The sequence below is a fragment of the Heterodontus francisci genome, chromosome 2 (assembly GCF_036365525.1).
Source record: "Heterodontus francisci isolate sHetFra1 chromosome 2, sHetFra1.hap1, whole genome shotgun sequence".
Lineage (NCBI taxonomy): Eukaryota > Metazoa > Chordata > Chondrichthyes > Heterodontiformes > Heterodontidae > Heterodontus > Heterodontus francisci.
The window spans coordinates 206,817,151-206,834,754 of record NC_090372.1 but is presented as its reverse complement, the minus strand read 5'-3'; the positions used below and the strand labels follow the sequence as shown (position 1 = coordinate 206,834,754).

General features: G+C 43.0%; 1 protein-coding gene across 1 annotated transcript in view; it reads right to left on the bottom strand.

Moving 5' to 3' along the window:
• The window catches only part of LOC137380250 (tetratricopeptide repeat protein 21B-like), a 173,307-nt gene extending 157,006 nt beyond the window's left edge, over positions 1–16,301 (bottom strand). Inside the window, exons 1-3 of the mRNA XM_068052110.1 lie at positions 16,278–16,301; positions 16,103–16,158; positions 13,316–13,445 (exon numbers count right to left, since the gene is read on the bottom strand). Of these exons, the coding sequence (XP_067908211.1) occupies positions 13,316–13,445; positions 16,103–16,129 (157 nt within the window). The 5' untranslated portion in view covers positions 16,130–16,158; positions 16,278–16,301. The remainder of the gene's footprint in view (positions 1–13,315; positions 13,446–16,102; positions 16,159–16,277) is intronic.
• Between the last annotated feature and the right edge of the window lie 1,303 nt (positions 16,302–17,604).

Here is a 17,604-nt window from a genome sequence, read left to right as displayed (position 1 = left end):
AAAGCACATCAGCCTGTTCTGTTGATTGTATTGGATGTTAAATTTCATGTAACATCAGCTGGGTCGAAATCTTGGAACTCCCTAACGGCACTGTGGGAACACCTACACTACAAGGATTGCAGCGCTTCAAGAAGGCAACTCACTGCCACCTTCTCAAGGGCAATTAGGGATGGGCAATAAATACCGGCCTTATCAGCTATGCCCACATCCCATAAATGAATAAAACAAAAGCTGGGAGTTCCTCTGGTGCTTGGGCCAACATTCCTTGCTCAACCATTACCACCATAAAACATATTAACAGGTCTTTCATCTCATTGGTGGTTATTATATTTGCCTACAGAAGAACAGTCACTACACTGCAAAATAATTCACTGCATGCGAATTACTTCTCTGAGACATGACTAGGAACTGTGGAAGACCGAATAGATTTGGGTGGTCTGGTATATAATTCATTAAAAGGCAATGCACTGGTACAAACTGTAATCAAAAAAGCTAACAAACTGTTGTCCTTTATCTTGAGGAGGCAGTAATATATAGAATTTTACAGCACAGGAACATGTCCTTTGACTGTATTATTCCTTGCTCCACACAAGTCTCCTCCCACCACTCTTCATCTCAGCATATCAACATACCCTTTTATTCTTTTCTCCCTCATGTACTTATCTAGCTTTCCTGCAAATGCATCTAAAATCACCCTTCCCTCCTTTCCTGAAGGCACTGTCTTCTTGCTCAGTGGAGTTCCACAGGTATCAGGTGCCATTTGGTAATTTGTCAAGTTATTTGATCTACAAGGGAGTCAAGGGTTATGGGGGACAGGCAGGAAAGTGAGTTCAGGCCAAAATCACATCAGCCACAATCTTGCTAAATGGCAAAGCAGGCTCAAAGGGTCAAATAGCCTATTGAAGCTCCTACTTTTTATGTTCTTATTCATGTCTCAGCCTTAACACTGTCGACAGGTTATTTGGCTGCAGGAGGCATCACAGCTGGGTCACTCTTACTCTCCCCTAACATTCACACCTCCTTGAGACGGTATAGAGGAGATTTTCCAGAAAGCTTCCAGGGATGAGGGATACATACGAATTAGGGGCAGAAGTAGGCCACTGATATGAATGCAACCTCAACTCCACATTCCCATCTTCCCCAATAATCTTTCACCTCCTTGCTTATCAAGAATCTACCTACCTCTGCCTTAAAAATATTCCAAGACTCTGCTTCCACTGCCTTTTGAGGAAGAGAGTGCCAAAGACTCACGATCCTCTGAGAGGAAGAATTTCTCCTCATCTGTCTTAAAATGGGCGATAACTTATTTTTAAACAGTGACCCCTAGTTCTAGATTCTCCCATGAGAGGAAACATCCTTTCCACATCCACCCTGTCAAGACGCCTCAGAATCTTATATGTTTCAATCAAGTCACCTCTTACTCTTCTAAACTCCAGCGGATACAAGCCTAGCCTGTCCAACCTTTCCTCATAAGACAACCCGCCCATTCCAGGTATTAGTCTAGTAAACTTTCTCTGAACTGCTTCAAATGCATTTACATCCTTCCTTAAATAAAGAGACCAATACTGTACACAGTACTCCAGATGTGGTCTCACCAATGCCCTGTATAACTGAAGCATAACCTCCCTGCTTTTGTATTAAATTCCCCTCACAATAAATCATAACATTCTATTAGCTTTCCTAATTACTTGCTGTACCTGCAAACTAACCTTTTATCATTCATGCACCAGGACACCCAGATCCCTCTGCATCTCAGAGCTCTGCAACCTCTCACCATTTAGATAATATGCTTCTTTTTTATTCTTTTGCCAAAATGGACAATTTCACACTTTCCCAATTATACTCCATTTGCCAGATCTTTGCCCACTCACTTAACCCATCTTTATTTTTTTTGTATTTATTTAGATATACAGCACTGAAACAGGCCCTTCAGCCCACCGAGTCTGTGCCGACCAACAACCACCCATTTTATACTAATCCTACATTAACCCCATATTCCCTACCACATCCCCACCATTCTCCTACCTACACTAGGGGCAATTTACAATGGCCAATTTACCTATCAACCTGCAAGTCTTTGGCTGTGGGAGGAAACCAGAGCACCCAGTGGAAACCCACGCAGTCACAGGGAGAATTGCAAACTCCACACAGGCAGTACCCAGCACTGAACCCGGGTCGCTGGAGCTGTGGTGCTAACCACTGCGCCACTGTGCCGCCTATATCCCTTTGTAGCCTCCTTATATCCTCTTCACAACTTACTTTCCTACCCATCTTTGTGCCATCAGCAAATTTAGCAACCATACCTTCGATCCCTTCATCCAAGTCATTTATATAAATGGTAAAAAGTTGAGGCCCCAGCACTGATCCCAGTGGCACACCACTTGTTACATCTTGCCAACCAGAAAATGACCCATTTATGCCTACTGTCTGTTTTCTGTTAACTAACCAATCTTCTATCCATGCCAATATGTTACCCCTACACCATGAGCTCTTATTTTCCACAATACTCTTTGATGTGGCAACTTATCAAATGTCTTCTGGAAATCTAAGTACAGTAAATCCACCAGTTCCCCTTTATCCACAGCACATGTTACTTCTTCAAATATATACTCCAATAAATTTAAACATGATTTTGCTTTCACAAAACCATGTTGACTCTGCCTGATTACTTTGAATTTTTCTAAGTGCCCTGCTATAATGTCTTTAATAGTAGCTTCTAACATTTTCCCTATGACAGATGTTAAGCTAACTGGCCTGTAGTTTCCTGCTTTCTGTCTCCTACCCTTTTTGAATAAAGGAGTTACATTGGCTATTTTCCAATCTAATGGAACCTTCCACGAATCTAGGGAATTTTGGAAAATTAAAACCAATGTATCAACTATCTCACTAGCCACTTCCTCTAAGACCCGAGGATGAAGTCCATCAAGACCCGAGGACTTGTCAGCCCGCAGCTCCAACAATTTGCAAAGTACCATTTCCCTGGTGATTGTAATTTTCTTGAGTTCTTCCCTCCCTTCCATTTCCTGATTTACAGCTATTTCTGGGATGTTACTTGTATCCTCTATGGTGAAGACTGATGCAAAATACCAGTTCAATTCATCTTCCATCTCCTTATTTTCCTTTATTAATTCCCCAGACTCATTTTCTATCGGACCAATGCTCATTTTGTCAACTCTTTTATTTTTTAAATATCTATAGAAACTCTTACTATCTATTTTTATATTTCTAGCCAGCTTTCTCTCGTACTCCAATTTTTCCCTCTTTATTAATCTTTTAGTCATTCTTTGCTGCTTTTTATATTCTGTTCAATGTTCTGACCTGCCACCCATCTTTGCATAATTATATGCTTTTTTTTAAAGTTTGATACTATCTTGAACTTTTTTAGTTAACCACGGATATTGGAATTTTTCTTTCTCATTCGGTGTATTCTGAAATATCCTCTTAAATGTCTGCCACTGCATCTCTATTGACCTATCCCTTAACCTACTTTGTCAGTTCACTTTTGCTAGCCCTGCTTTCTTGCCCTAAAATGTTTATAAATAAATAGGAATACTAATATTGAAATAGGGGAAAAAAGAACTTGCATCAATTGCACATAATTGTTTTGAAATATCTCAAAGCAATTCATTTAATGAATTACTTTTGAAGTTCAGTGACTTATTATGGATACTATCTTAATAACTAGTAAGACCTAGTACTACATCTGAATTTTTTTGTTCTTTCATGGGATGTGGGCATTTGTTGCCCATCCCTAATTGCCCTTGACAACTGAGTGACTTGCTAGGCCATTTCAGAAGGCAGTTAAGAGTCAACCACATTGCTGTGGGTCTGGAGTCACATGTAGGCTCGACCAGGTAAGGACAGCAGATTTCCTTTCCTAAAGGACATAAGTAAACCAGCTGGGTTTTTAAGACAATCAGTGATAGTTTCATGGCACCATTACTGAGACTAGCTTTCAATTCCAGTATTTTTTATTAATTGAATTTATTAATTAGTTGAATTTGAATTCCACCAGTTGCCATGGTGGGATTTGAACTCATGTCCATAGGGCATTAGCCTGGGCCTCTGGGTTACTAGTTCAGTGACATTACCACTATGAAATGATCTCCCCACACTGGGTTTATTGACAGATGACTCTACCATATTCGCTAGTTCAGATTCATTTTCATTACTGGGTTCTATTTATTGAACTGATGGAAAATGGGTACTTTCAATCATTGTTTTTATATATCCTTTTTATCCCAGCACATAATGGGCCGAATCTTGCTGGAAAATAATAGTGTTAACAATGTGCACGTCAGCCAACATGTTCATGGAATTAAGAGATATATTGTGCATTGTGAATCTCCAGAATCTTAGTGAATAAGGAAGATTAGCTGAGGGCACAGACAGACATTTGGAAGTATAATTTCATAGCTATTACTGAAACATGGCTTTAAGGGCAGGAATGGCAGCTGAGCCTTCTTGAGTGTTTTTAAATGAAATAGAAAGGGGGATAAAAAAGGAGGGAGGGTCGCAATATTGGTTAAAGAAACAATTATAGCTATGAGGAAGGATGATATGGTAGAAGGATCTTCAAATGAGGCCATATGGGTTGAACTGAAGAACAGAAAAGGAACAATCACACTGCTGGCAGTGTGCTATCAGCCACCATGCAGTCAGAGGGAATTAGAAGAGCAAATATGTGGACAAATTTCTGAAAAGTGCAAAAATAATAGGGTAGTAGTAGGGGAATTTAACTATTAACTGCATATTAACTGGGATAGAATAATTATAAAATGTATAGAGGGCACAAATTCTTAAAATGCATCCAGGAGAATATTTTTAGAAAGGACATAGCAAGCCCAACAAGAGAGGGGACCGTTCTGGACAGTTTTAGGGAATGAATCTGGACAGGTGAAAGGGGTAATAGTGGGACAGCACTTTGATGGTAGTGACTATAATTCAGTTAGATTTAAACTAGTTATGGAAAAGGAAAAAGACAGACCAAGAGTAAAAGTTGAGAAAGGGCAATTTTACTAAGCTGAGATGTGATTTGGCAAAAGTGGACTGGAAACAGCTACTTGAAGGTAAATCAATGCCAAAACAGTGGGAGGCATTCAAGAAGGGGATAGTGAGGATTCAGAACAAATATGTTCCCACAAAGAAAAAGGTGGGACTCCAAAATCTATAGCCCCTGGATGTCAAAGGGCTTACAGGATAGGATAAGGCAAAAAGGAAAACTTTATGTTAGATACCAAGAGCTCAATACTGCAGGAAGCCTAGAGGAGTACAGAAAGTACAGGGGTAAAATTAAAAAGGAAATTAGGAAAGCAAAGGGAGGGCATGAAGAAATATTCGGAAGTAAAATCAAGGAAAACTGAAAAATATTTTATAAATTAATACATTAATTACCCTTACATACCCACCACCTGTCCCGGTGCGATATTCGTGCCGCTGGTCAGCACTCCTGTGCCTTCGGATCCCCGTCTGGGGAACCGAGGCGTAACACTGGTGGGAGGGGGAGGAGGTAAGTTTCTCAGTGCAGGGGAGGGGGGAGCGGGGCCAAAGTAATATCATTGGTGTAGGGGATGATGGGAAGGGTTATAGTTTTAAGTTTATGCACTTTGGGGGGGGGGGGGTAGGTCAGGTGGAGAAGGGAAGTGTTTAAGGGGGGAACGAGGGCACTTAATTAATTGTTATTGGGGGGTGGGAGAGGGACAGAATAAATATATTTAATTTTTTTTTATAAATGTTCCTTTAAATATTTAAATTGAATGGTAGGGCTCAAAGCCATTTTAAAATGGCATCAGAGCCTGCGCACAGGCAGCTGATGCCATTGCTGGGGACGGACAGCCGGCTGCCTCCTCGTCATCGGGTGGGGGAGGGGGGGGCGGTCCACCCCGGCTATTTAAATGAGCCACTGTGCTGAATATCGTGGCAGCTCCGCGACATGCGGCCCCCACAGCGGGCAGTCATTGTTTTCGTGATTTCAGTAGCGGGAGTATAAATTTCAGCCCAGGAAATATTAATGGGCTTAGCATCTTTGAAAATAGTTAAACTAGCAGGCTCAGATTAAATGCATTCTGTGCTGTTAAGAGAAGTGAGAGAGGAAATAGTGGAAGCTGTGACCATCATTTTCGAACTCTCCCTGGCTACAGATGTGATGCCAGCTGATTGGAGGCTTACTAGTCTTATACAGTTGTTTAAAAAGGGAGAAAGGGATAGACCAAGTAATTACAGGCCACTCAGCCTAACCTCGTAGTGGGCAAATTATTGGAAAAAATTCTGTAAGGCGGTATAAATAGTCATTCAGAAAGGCATGGATTAATCAAGGACAGTCAGCATGGATTTGTTAAGGGAGGTCATGTTTGAGTAACTTGATGGAATGTTTTGAGGAGGTAACAAGGAGGGTCGATGAGGGTAGTGCATTGGATGCAATCTACATGGATTTTAACAAGGCTTTTGATAGGTCCCACATGGCAAACTGTTCAGAAAACAGTTCCAAACAAGCCGAGTGTGAGGCGGGAGCTCAGGAGGGACAGCGGCATGCTTTGACCATAGACATACTTTACTCGATCCAGAGAACTCCACAACTATCAGCAACATGAGATGCACATTTGAAGGCACTGAACAGGTCCAGTTCCATTGAGGCACCTCTTCTTTGACCACAAAAGGAACATTTGCTTTTTATGTGATACGGGTTTAGCGCACAATTACTACAGGCTGAAGCTCCTGGTTTCTGCCGTCTAGCACACCCTTAATTATTTTCACAATTTGGAGATGTCCAATAGTAATAACACTCAAGAAACTTTGGAAATCATGAAGGGATCCAAGGATGTAGCAAGTCGGATCCAAAATTGGCTCAGTGGCAGGAAACAACTGTATAAGACTAGTTGATAAGTGTTTTTGTGACTGGAAGCACTAGAGCCCTTGCTTTTCATGGTATACATCAATGATTTAGATTTAAATACAATGGTATGATGAAGTTTGCTGATGATACAAAAATTGGCCATATGAGTTGATAGTGAGGAAGAAAGCTGTAGATTTCTGGAAGATAGCAATGGACTGGTTGGGTGGGCAGAAAAATGCCAAATGTAATTCAATCCAGAGAAGTGTGAGGTGATGCATTTGGGGAGGGCAAATAAGGCAAGGAAATACACAATAAATAGTTGGACACTGAGAGTGTAGAGGAACAGAGGGACCTTGGAGTGCATGTCCACAGATCCCCGATGTAGTAGGACAGGCAGATAAGGTGGTAAAAACACATAAGGGATACATTCCTTTATTAGCCGAGGCATAGAATATGAGAGCAGGGCAGTTATGTTAGGATTGTATAAAACACTAGTAAGGCCACAACTAAAGTATTGCATACAGTTCTGGTCACTACATTATAGGAAGGATGTTATCACGCTGGAGAGGGTACAGAGGAGATTTATGAGGATGTTGCCAGGACTGGAAAATGTTAACTACAAGGAGTGATTGGATGGTTGGGGTTGTTTTCTTCGGAACGGAGATAGCTGAGAAGAGATTTAATTGAAGTGTATAAAATTATGAGGGGCCTAGACAGAGTGAATAGAAAAGACCTATTTTCCTTCACAAAGAAGTCAGTGACGAGGGGACACAGATTTAATTGGTAATTAGAGGATGGATTAGAAGGGAGTTGAGGAGAAAGTTTTTCATCCAGAGGGTGGTGGGAGTCTGGAACTCACTGCCTGAAAGGGTGGTCGAGGCAAAAACCCTCATTGCATTTAAAAAGTACTTGGATATGCACTTGAAGTGCCGTAACCTACGGCACTACAGATCAAGAGCTAAAAAGTAGGATTAGGCTGAATAGCTCTTTTTCAGTCAGCACAGACATGAAGTGCCGAATGACCACCTTCTATGTCATAGATTTCCATGATTAATAGTGTATGTACCTTTTAACTGTTGTGATAATTGTTAATGCAGTGCCAATCAACCTTGTTAGCTCAGATTTAAACTGTTCAAACTCATTGCTGCATGCAGTAATTTGTTGTTAGAGATTTTATCATCTTTTTTTATTTTCTGCCTATTTTTCCTCTCTGTCTCTTTTCTTTCCTTCTCTTTATTTTATTTTCTGTACATGACTAATATTCACTCCTTTTGTGTCACTCCTCTATTTCTGCCTCAATCCTTAAATTTCATCAGTTCGGGAGATAGATTGTTGGTCCCAATGTTCATTAAGGTCCCAGATGTCTCGTTACCCTTGCTGTGACATCATCAGCTTGCACTATCAAGTTACGGCAAAAAATATTTTCAAGCTGAAGAGTGCAGGAGGTCTAAAGGGGCAAGTGGTGAGATGCCCAACTCCAGCAAGATCTGGACCAAATATTGCCATCATCCTAATGACACCTAGGGATTTGTAGGTGGGAGTTGCAGACAACCCATTGTTAATTCACTTCTTTGTTTGTTAGCTAGCTCAAGCCGTATTGTTTCATTTGGTGCCTTCTATTATTCAACATCCTTGATTCACTTTATCCTGAAGATAAAGTTCTCCTTCTCCCTCTTCAGTTTTTCAAATTGAATTCATTCCCATTAGCTGGGATGAGCCACCTTTCTGTAATCCCTGCAGCACCAAAATGACCCATTGATGCATTACAACAGTGACTATACGTCAAAAGTAATTAATTGGCTGTGCAGCGCTTTGGGATGCCCTGAGGTTGTGACAGGCACTGTATAAATGCAAGTCCTTTTATTCTTTATTCATGGAATAATGCATGGTTCAAGCCCAAATGCAATCTTGACAGGCAAAGCTCCCCACAGGAAGAATGAAGTCAAAAAAAATTGACTTCTTGAAAATAGAAAAGCAGAGTTTGGAGAGAGGTATTGAAATGAGAAAGGATAAAATAAAGTAGAAAATAAAGCCAGGCAAAGAATCATAGATCAGCACTTCATGAGACTTTTTGATCAATGAAGCTCACTGAAAAACATGGAAGGCTCCAGCAAGCAAGCCAATGGATGAGGCATTTCCTACATTCAGTTGCATTCACTTCAAAAGTAATTCATTGGCTGTAAAGCACGTTGGAATGTGCTGAGGTCATGAAAGGCACTTTATAAATGCAAGTCAATCTTTGTTTTAGTAATAAATTGAACATATTCCAAGTTCACACCCAAGCACTAACATAGTGGGCTGGATTTTCGGGCCCTGCCATGGGCAGAAATGGAGGCGGATGGGGCTCGAAAATACGAGTGCTGGCTGGGGGTTTCCTGACCCCGTTCCCAGTGCTGACTGGCCTTTTTTGCCAAGGAGGGTTTGTGTCCAGCAAGGACTTTCCAGTTGGCCTCCAGTTTCTCGACCCGATGAAGGGGGCAGTTTAATTGCCGGGAGGCAGGCACCCACTGGCAGGCTAGAGGCCCTCCGTGCCTGCCTGGGTACGTGCAGCCGCAGGCCGCCCTGCAGAGGGATTTTCCACACATGCTCCCTCCACCCACACAGTGGTGGCCTGGCTTCTGTATCTGTTTTTTAATTAAAACTTTTGAAATAGGTTGGTGAGAGGGCACCTCTTTTTTAAAAAAATTCTTTCATGTGATGTGGGCGTTGCTGGCTAGGCCAGCATTTATTGCCTATCAGAAGGTGGTGGTGAGCTGCCTTCTTGAACCGCTGCAGTCCTTCGGGTGTGGGTACACCCACAGTGCTGTTAGGAAGGGAGTTCCAGGTTTTTGACCCAGCGACAGTGAGTCAGATCCAAGTCAGGATGATGTGTGACTTGGAGGGGAACTTGCTGGTGGTGCTTTTCCCAAGCACCTGCTGTCCTTGTTCCTCCAAGTAGTAGAGGTTGTGTGTTTGGAAGGAGGCTTGGCGAGTTGCTGCAGTACATCTTGTGTATGGTACACACTGCTGCCACTGTGCACCAGTGGTGGAGGGAGTGAATGTTTAAGTTGGTGGATAGGGTGCCAATCAAGCGGGCTGCTTTGTCCTTTGAATCTAATTGAGGTATATAAGATGATTAAGGGGATTGACAAAGTAGACGTAGAGCGGATGTTTCCACTGGTGGGGCAATCTAGAACATGAAGGGATAAGGAGTAGCAGATTTAAAACAGAGATGAGGAAAAATTACTTCTCTCAAAGGGAATTCACTACCCCAGAGTGCGGTGGATACTGGGACATTGAGTAAATTTAAGGAGGAGATAGACAGATTTTTAATTAGTACTGGGTTGAAGGGTTATGGAGAAAGGGCAGGAAAGTGGAGTTTATTTCGTTTTATTTAGAGATACAGCACTGAAACAGGCCCTTCAGCTCACCGAGTCTGTGCGACCATCAACCACCCATTTATACTAATCCTACATTAATCCCATACTCCTATCATCTACACTAGGGGCAACTTATAATGGCCAATTTACCTATCAACCTGCAAGTCTTTGGCTGTGGGAGGAAACCGGAGCACCCGGCGAAAACCCACACAGTCACAGGGAGAACTCCGCACAGGCAGTACCCAGAATTGAACCCGGGTCACTGGAGCTGTGAGGCTGCGGTGCTAACCACTGTGCCGCCCCTGAGTTGAGGCTGAGATTAGATCAGCCATGATCATATTGAATGGCAGAGCAAGCTCGAGGGGCTGAATTGTCTACTCCTGCTCCTAGTTCTTACGTTCTTATGTCCTGGATGGTGTCAAGCCTCTCGAGTGTTGTTGGAGCTGCACCCATCCAGACAAGTGGAGAGAATTCCATCACACTCCTGACTTGTGCCTTGTAGATGATGGACAGGCTTTGGGAAGTCAGGAGGTGAGTTATTCACACAGAATTCCCAGTCTCTGACCTGTTCTTGTAGCCACTGTATTTATATAGCCGGTCCAGTTAAGTATCTGGTCAATGGTAACTACCAGTACGTTGATGGTAGGGGTATTCAGCAATGGTGATGCCATTGAATGTTAGATTCGCTCTTGTTGGAGATGGCGTGAATGTTACTTGCCACTTATCAACCCAAGTCTGAATGTTATCCAAGTTTTGCTGCATATGGACACGGACTGCTTCATTATCTGAGAATTTGTGAATGTTATTGAATACTGTGCAATCATCAGTAAACATCTCACTTCTGACCTGATGATGGAGGAAAGGTCATTGATGAAGCAGCTGAAGATGGTTGGGCCTAGGACACCACCCTGAGGAGCTCCTGCAGCAAACTGCTGGGGCTTAGATGTATGGTCTTCAACAACAACCATCATCTTCCTTAGTATTAGGTATGACTCCACGCATTGGAGAGTTCTCCCCCTGATTCCCATTGATTTCAATTTTGCTAGAGCTCCTCACTGCTGCCACACCGATTCAAATGCTGCCTTGATCAAGATCAGTCAGGCTTAGAGTCATAGAGTTATACAGCACAGAAACAGGCCCTTTGGCCCATCGTGTTCATGCTGGCCATCAAGCCTATCTATCTAATCCCATTTTCCAGCACTTGGCCCATTGCCTTGTATGCTATGGTGTTTCAAGTGCTCATCTAAATACTTAAATTTTGTGAAGGATCCTGCCTCTACCACCAGTGTGTTCCAGATTCCAATCACCCTCTGGGTGAAAGTGTTTTTCCTCAAATCCCCTCTAAACATCCTGCCCCTTATCTTAAATCTATGCCCGCTGGTTATTGACACCTTCGCTAAGGGAAAAAGTTTCTTCCTATCTACGCCCATCATAATTTTGTATACCTCTATCAGGTCTCCCCTCAGCCTCCTTTGCTCTAAGGAAAACAACCCTAGCCTATCCAGTCTCTCTTCATAGCTGATATGCTCCAGCCCAGGCAACATCCTGGTGAATCTCGTCTGCACCCTCTCCAGTGCAATCACATCCTTCCTATAGTGTGGCGACCAGAACTGTACACAGTACTCCAGCTGTGGCCTAACTAGCATTTTATACAGCTCCATCATAACTTCTCTGCTCTTATATTCTATGCCTCAGCTAATAAAGGCAAGTATCCCATATGCCTTCCTAACCACCTTATTTACCTGTGCTGCTGCCGTGAGTGATCTATGGACAAGTACACCAAGGTCCCTCTGTACTTTCTATTCCCTAATACTGTATATTCCCTTGCTTTGTTAGTCCTCCCAAATGCATCACACTTTTCAGGATTAAATTCCATTTGCCACTGCTCTGCCCACCTTACCAACCCATCTATATCGTCCTGTAATCTAAGGCTTTCCTCCTCACTATTTACAACACCACCAATTTCCATCTCATCTGCAAACTTACTGATCATACCTCCTATATTAACGTCTAAATCATTAATGTACACTACAAACAGCAAGGATCCCAGCACCTATCCCTGTGGTACACCACGGGTTACAGGCTTCCAATCGCAAAAACAACCCTCGACCATTACCCTCTGCCTCCTGCCACGATGTCAATTTTGGATCCAATTTGCCAAATTGCCCTGGATCCCATGGGCTCTTACCTTCTTAACCAATCTCCCATGCGGGACCTTACCAAAAGCCTTACTGAAGTCCATGTAGACTACATCATCTGCTTTACCCTCATCAACACATCTAGTCACCTCCTCGAAAAATTCAATCAAGTTTGTTAGACATGATCTCCCCTTCACCTCACCTTTTGAATTCAGCTCTTTTGTCCATGAAGCACACTCTCAGTTACTTATCACCCATTACAGCCTGCTGCTCCTCTCAAGCGAGAAGGCCTCTGATTGGCCCTCCAACTTCAGGAGCCCGCCCACCACCCTTAATTGGACAGAGAACCTGTCTCCATGCCAATTCGGGAGGGGCTCCATGAAAAGCCCAGATCAGTGATTGTTTCCCCCTGGAGGCGGGCGTGGGACCCAGAAACAATCCTGACTCCTCTTTCCCGCTCCCTATGCAAAAATTCAGCCCAGTGAGTTCCTGGACTCTGTTGTGCCGCTGGAGAGAGATGCTTTATTTACTTCTTAGATGTTTAGTTGTTGGGGAAACAGAACATTTTTCCAATTGCACATGCAAGTAAGGTAACTTGGAAAAGAAAAGAAAGATTTGCATTTATATAGCGACTTTCATGATCTCAGAATTGTACCTCTAGTGAAATACTTTTGACGTGTAATCACTATTGTAATGTGCCACAGCTCATTTGGGCATAAACCATCATTCAGGTGAAATGCATGGAGGAAAGGTGGACACAGAATGCTCCCATGCCCACAAAAAAGGATCACCCAATTCTCCACATGTTTAAATCCATGGACAGAACAATTAGGTAGGCTCTGTTAAGGGCGACTGATCTTCTTGGCACAGCTTTCCTCTATGTGTCCGGGAGATGCTTTACACCCAAGCGCTAAAGAGGAATGATCTACCCCACAATGTCTGAAAGTCCAGGGGGTGCCTTCTTAGAAAGTTATATGTTTTTTAACCTTCCATTAAATTCGCAAAAGCTTTGAAGAAAATCAGCACAGGTTCAGTGCAGCACGTCATCAGTCCTTCATTAGCAGCATTCAATACGTGGTGGAAATATCTTTCTTGACAGTAGTAAGCTACTGATGCCTGAAATCAAAGCAAAGAAATGACCAAAAGTTATGACTATAAACAGAATGTTACATGGAATGTGACATAATTTTCAGTGGATTGCTCTGAAATAACTCGCTTTCCATGTTTACCACAGAATTTACAGCACAGAAACAGGACATTCTGCCCAACTGGTCTATAACGTTGTTTATGCTTCACGTGAACCTCCTTCCATGCTACTTCATCTCACCCTATCAGCATATCCTTTCTCCTTTATGTATTTATCTCACTTCCCATTAAACATATCCATCCTATTTGCCTCAAGACTCCATGTGGTAGCGAGTTCTACGTATACATACTGCTTGAAAAATAGCTAGAAAGGGCAATTTTATCTGTTTTTCCAAATTCAGCACTACAGATTTAATCGAGAAAAAAAAAGAGAATCTCTAATATCTTGAAAGAAGTAAACTCATAACAGATGTAGTTTTAGTTTTTAGTTTTAGAGATACAGCACTGAAACAGGCCCTTCGGCCCACCGAGTCTGTGCTGACCATCATCCACCCATTTATACTAATCCTACACTAATTCCATATTCCTACCACATCCCCACCTGTCCCTATATTTCCCTACCACCTACCTATAGTAGGGGCAATTGCTAATGGCCAATTTACCTATCAATCTGCAAGTCTTTGGCATGTGGGAGGAAACCGGAGCACCCGGAGGAAACCCACGCAGACACAGGGAGAATTTGCAAACTCCACACAGGCAAGTACCCGGAATTGAACCCGGGTCGCTGGAGCTGTGAGGCTGCGGTGCTAACCACTGCACCGCTGTGTTAATAGTTAAAAAAAGTGAGTTAAAAATTTCTGCTTCTTGGCTTGGACTGAAGTTAATGGCTCACTTTATCCTTAGCTCCCCAAAATTGGTGGCACAATCTGGTTGACCGATTTGACATTCACTTTGACATTCAATAAACTGCAGACAGAATTTGTAATTTCATTTTCTTTTTCCCAAAGTTACTGATCAAAGTTCCACAATTATTTTTAAGATAATTATGAAAAGAACCAGGGAGATGAGGAGAGAATTTTTTTTAGTGCACTGAGTTGTTACGATCAGCACTGCACTCCCCAAAAGAATGGTGGGAGCAGATAGAACAGCAATTTTCAAAAAGGAATTAGATAAACGTTTGAAAAGGAAATATCCGCAGGGCTATGGGGCAAGAGCAGGAGAGTGGGTCTAATGAAATAGCTCTTTCAAAGAGTCAGCACAGGCACAATGGGCCAAATGGCCTCCTTCTGTGCTGTATGATTCTATGAATTTCCAAAGTGTTCTGCTACAATTATACAGAGCTTTGATGAGACCACACCTGGAATACTGTACACAGCTTTGGTCTCCATATTTAAGAAAGGATATACTTGCATTGGAGGTGAGACAGTGAAGGTTCACTAAATTGGTCCCTGGGATGAGAGGGTTGTCCTATGATGATAGGCTGAGTAAATTGAGTCTATAATCTTTGGAGTTTAGAAGAATGAGAGGTGATCTCATTGAAACATACAAAATTCTAAAGGGGCTTGACAGTGTAGACACGGAGGGGTTGTTTCTCCTAGCTGGGGAATCTAGAACACAGGAGCACAGTTTCAGGATAAGGGGCCGATTACTTAGGACTGAGATGAGGCGAAGTTACTTCACTCAAAGTGTTGTGAATCTTTGGAATTCTCTACCCCCCAGGGTTGTGGATGCTCCATCATTGAACATATTTAAGCTAAAGATAGACAGATATTTGGACTCAGGGAATCAAGGGATATGGGGAGGGGGATGGAAAGTGGAGTTGAGGCAGACGATCAGCCATGATCATATTGAATGACGGAGCAGGCTTGAGGGACCATATGGTTTATGCTCTCTTGTTTCAGCACCAAAGGCCAGCAGGAGAAAGGGAAATTATACTCGTTTAGTGACATCATTACCACAGGTTTATCAAAAAAGAATTATTAGGGAGAAACTAAATATTCTCGGAGGAGGAAACTTGGAACAGGAATACATTTATAACAGTCAATAGTCAGGATAAGTATTCAGGAGTATTTTCTTTAAAAACAAATCAATTTAAACAAAGAGCCAGCATAGGCGTGGCGGGCTGAATGGCCTCATTCTGTGCAGTATGATTTTATGATTTTAAAACAAGTAAATTCTATGGGGTAGAACACCAGTGGAAATTCTAGCTCTATGATTTCTCAGGATATGCGCAAAGGACAGGAAAATTAAGATTAGACTAGGTAGCACCACTTGAAGAAGCAGTACAGGTACGATGGGCCAAATGGCCTTTTTCTGTGCCATAATCTCTAAGATTCTAAATTTACAAGTATAGCCAAGGATAGTAGTTTGAGAAAATGCAGATGAATTGTGGAAAACTCTCTTAAATGTGTCAGAAACCTATAAAATCCCATGTGCCAATGAGGATCTTTGAGTGGAGTCAGTAATCATAAATGAGTGGCACTTCTAAATAGGCGGACGCACTTTTCTTTCAAAAAAAAAACCTGTATAAGAAAAATTGAACTTGACTCTTGAACCAGTGGCCCTGGTCATAACTATAGAACAGAATCAAAATATTAAAATAAAAGCAAAATACTGCGGACGCTGGAAAGTATTGTTCGTTACTAAGAAATGTGACTAAAATAGCTCCCAGCTTTTTGACAACATACCAAAGTGATGGACTTGCCGTCAGCCATGCTTCAGCTGAGAGGTTTTTCTACAAGTCCTGTCGTTAGAAAAAGAAAAGGAAAAATAAATAATAATAAATTGTGATTGTGACTACGACTAGCATTAAAAAGAAAAGGCTGCAGTATCTACGTAAAGTAGAAAGCAAGGGCCACATACTGCCTCTTGCCTGTAATCTGCTGGGCAACCGGCCGCTTCTCTCTGTTGCTAATCAGCTGTTTGTTGCTACACAACAGGACCGGCGTGGGACGCGAAGCGGCGTCGCTCATTGGCCGACAGCAGAGCGTTGGACACAGAGGGAGGAGAAATGATTGGCCTATAGCAGAGCAGTAAACAGAGAGCGGGGAGAAGGATTGGCCTATAGCAGAGCGGTAAACAGAGAGCGGGGAGAAGGATTGGCCTATAGCAGAGGATTACACAGAGAGCGGGGAGAATGATTAGCCTATAGCAGAGCGGTAAACAGAGAGCGGGAGAAGGATTGGCCTATAGCAGAGCGGTAAACAGAGAGCGGGGAGAAGGATTGGCCTATAGCAGAGCATTACACAGAGAGCGGGGAGAATGATTAGCCTATAGCAGAGCGGTAAACAGAGAGCGGGAGAAGGATTGGCCTATAGCAGAGGATTACACAGAGAGCGGGGAGAATGATTAGCCTATAGCAGAGCGGTAAACAGAGAGCGGGAGAAGGATTGGCCTATAGCAGAGCGGTAAACAGAGAGCGGGGAGAAGGATTGGCCTATAGCAGAGCATTACACAGAGAGCGGGGAGAATGATTGGCCTATAGCAGAGCCGTAAACAGAGAGCGGGGCGAATGTGGCCTATAGCAGAGCGGTAAACAGAGAGCGGGGCGAATGATTGGCCGATAGCAGAGCGGTAAACAAAGAGCGGGGAGAATGATTGGCCTATTTCTTTTGGGCCTCCTTATCGCGAGAGACAATGGATACGCGCCTGGAGGTGGTCAGTGGTTTGTGAAGCAGCGCCTGGAGTGGCTATAAAGGCCAATTCTGGAGTGACAGGCTCTTCCACAGGTGCTGCAGAGAAATTTGTTTGTTGGGGCTGTTGCACAGTTGGCTCTCCCCTTGCGCCTCTGTCTTTTTTCCTGCCAACTACTAAGTCTCTTCGACTCGCCACAATTTAGCCCTGTCTTTATGGCTGCCTGCCAGCTCTGGCGAATGCTGGCAACTGACTCCCACGACTTGTGATCAATGTCACACGATTTCATGTCACGTTTGCAGACGTCTTTATAACGGAGACATGGACGGCCGGTGGGTCTGATACCAGTGGCGAGCTCGCTGTACAATGTGTCTTTGGGGATCCTGCCATCTTCCATGCGGCTCACATGGCCAAGCCATCTCAAGCGCTGCTGACTCAGTAGTGTGTATAAGCTGGGGGTGTTGGCCACTTCAAGGACTTCTGTGTTGGAGATATAGTCCTGCCACCTGATGCCAAGTATTCTCCGAAGGCAGCGAAGATGGAATGAATTGAGACG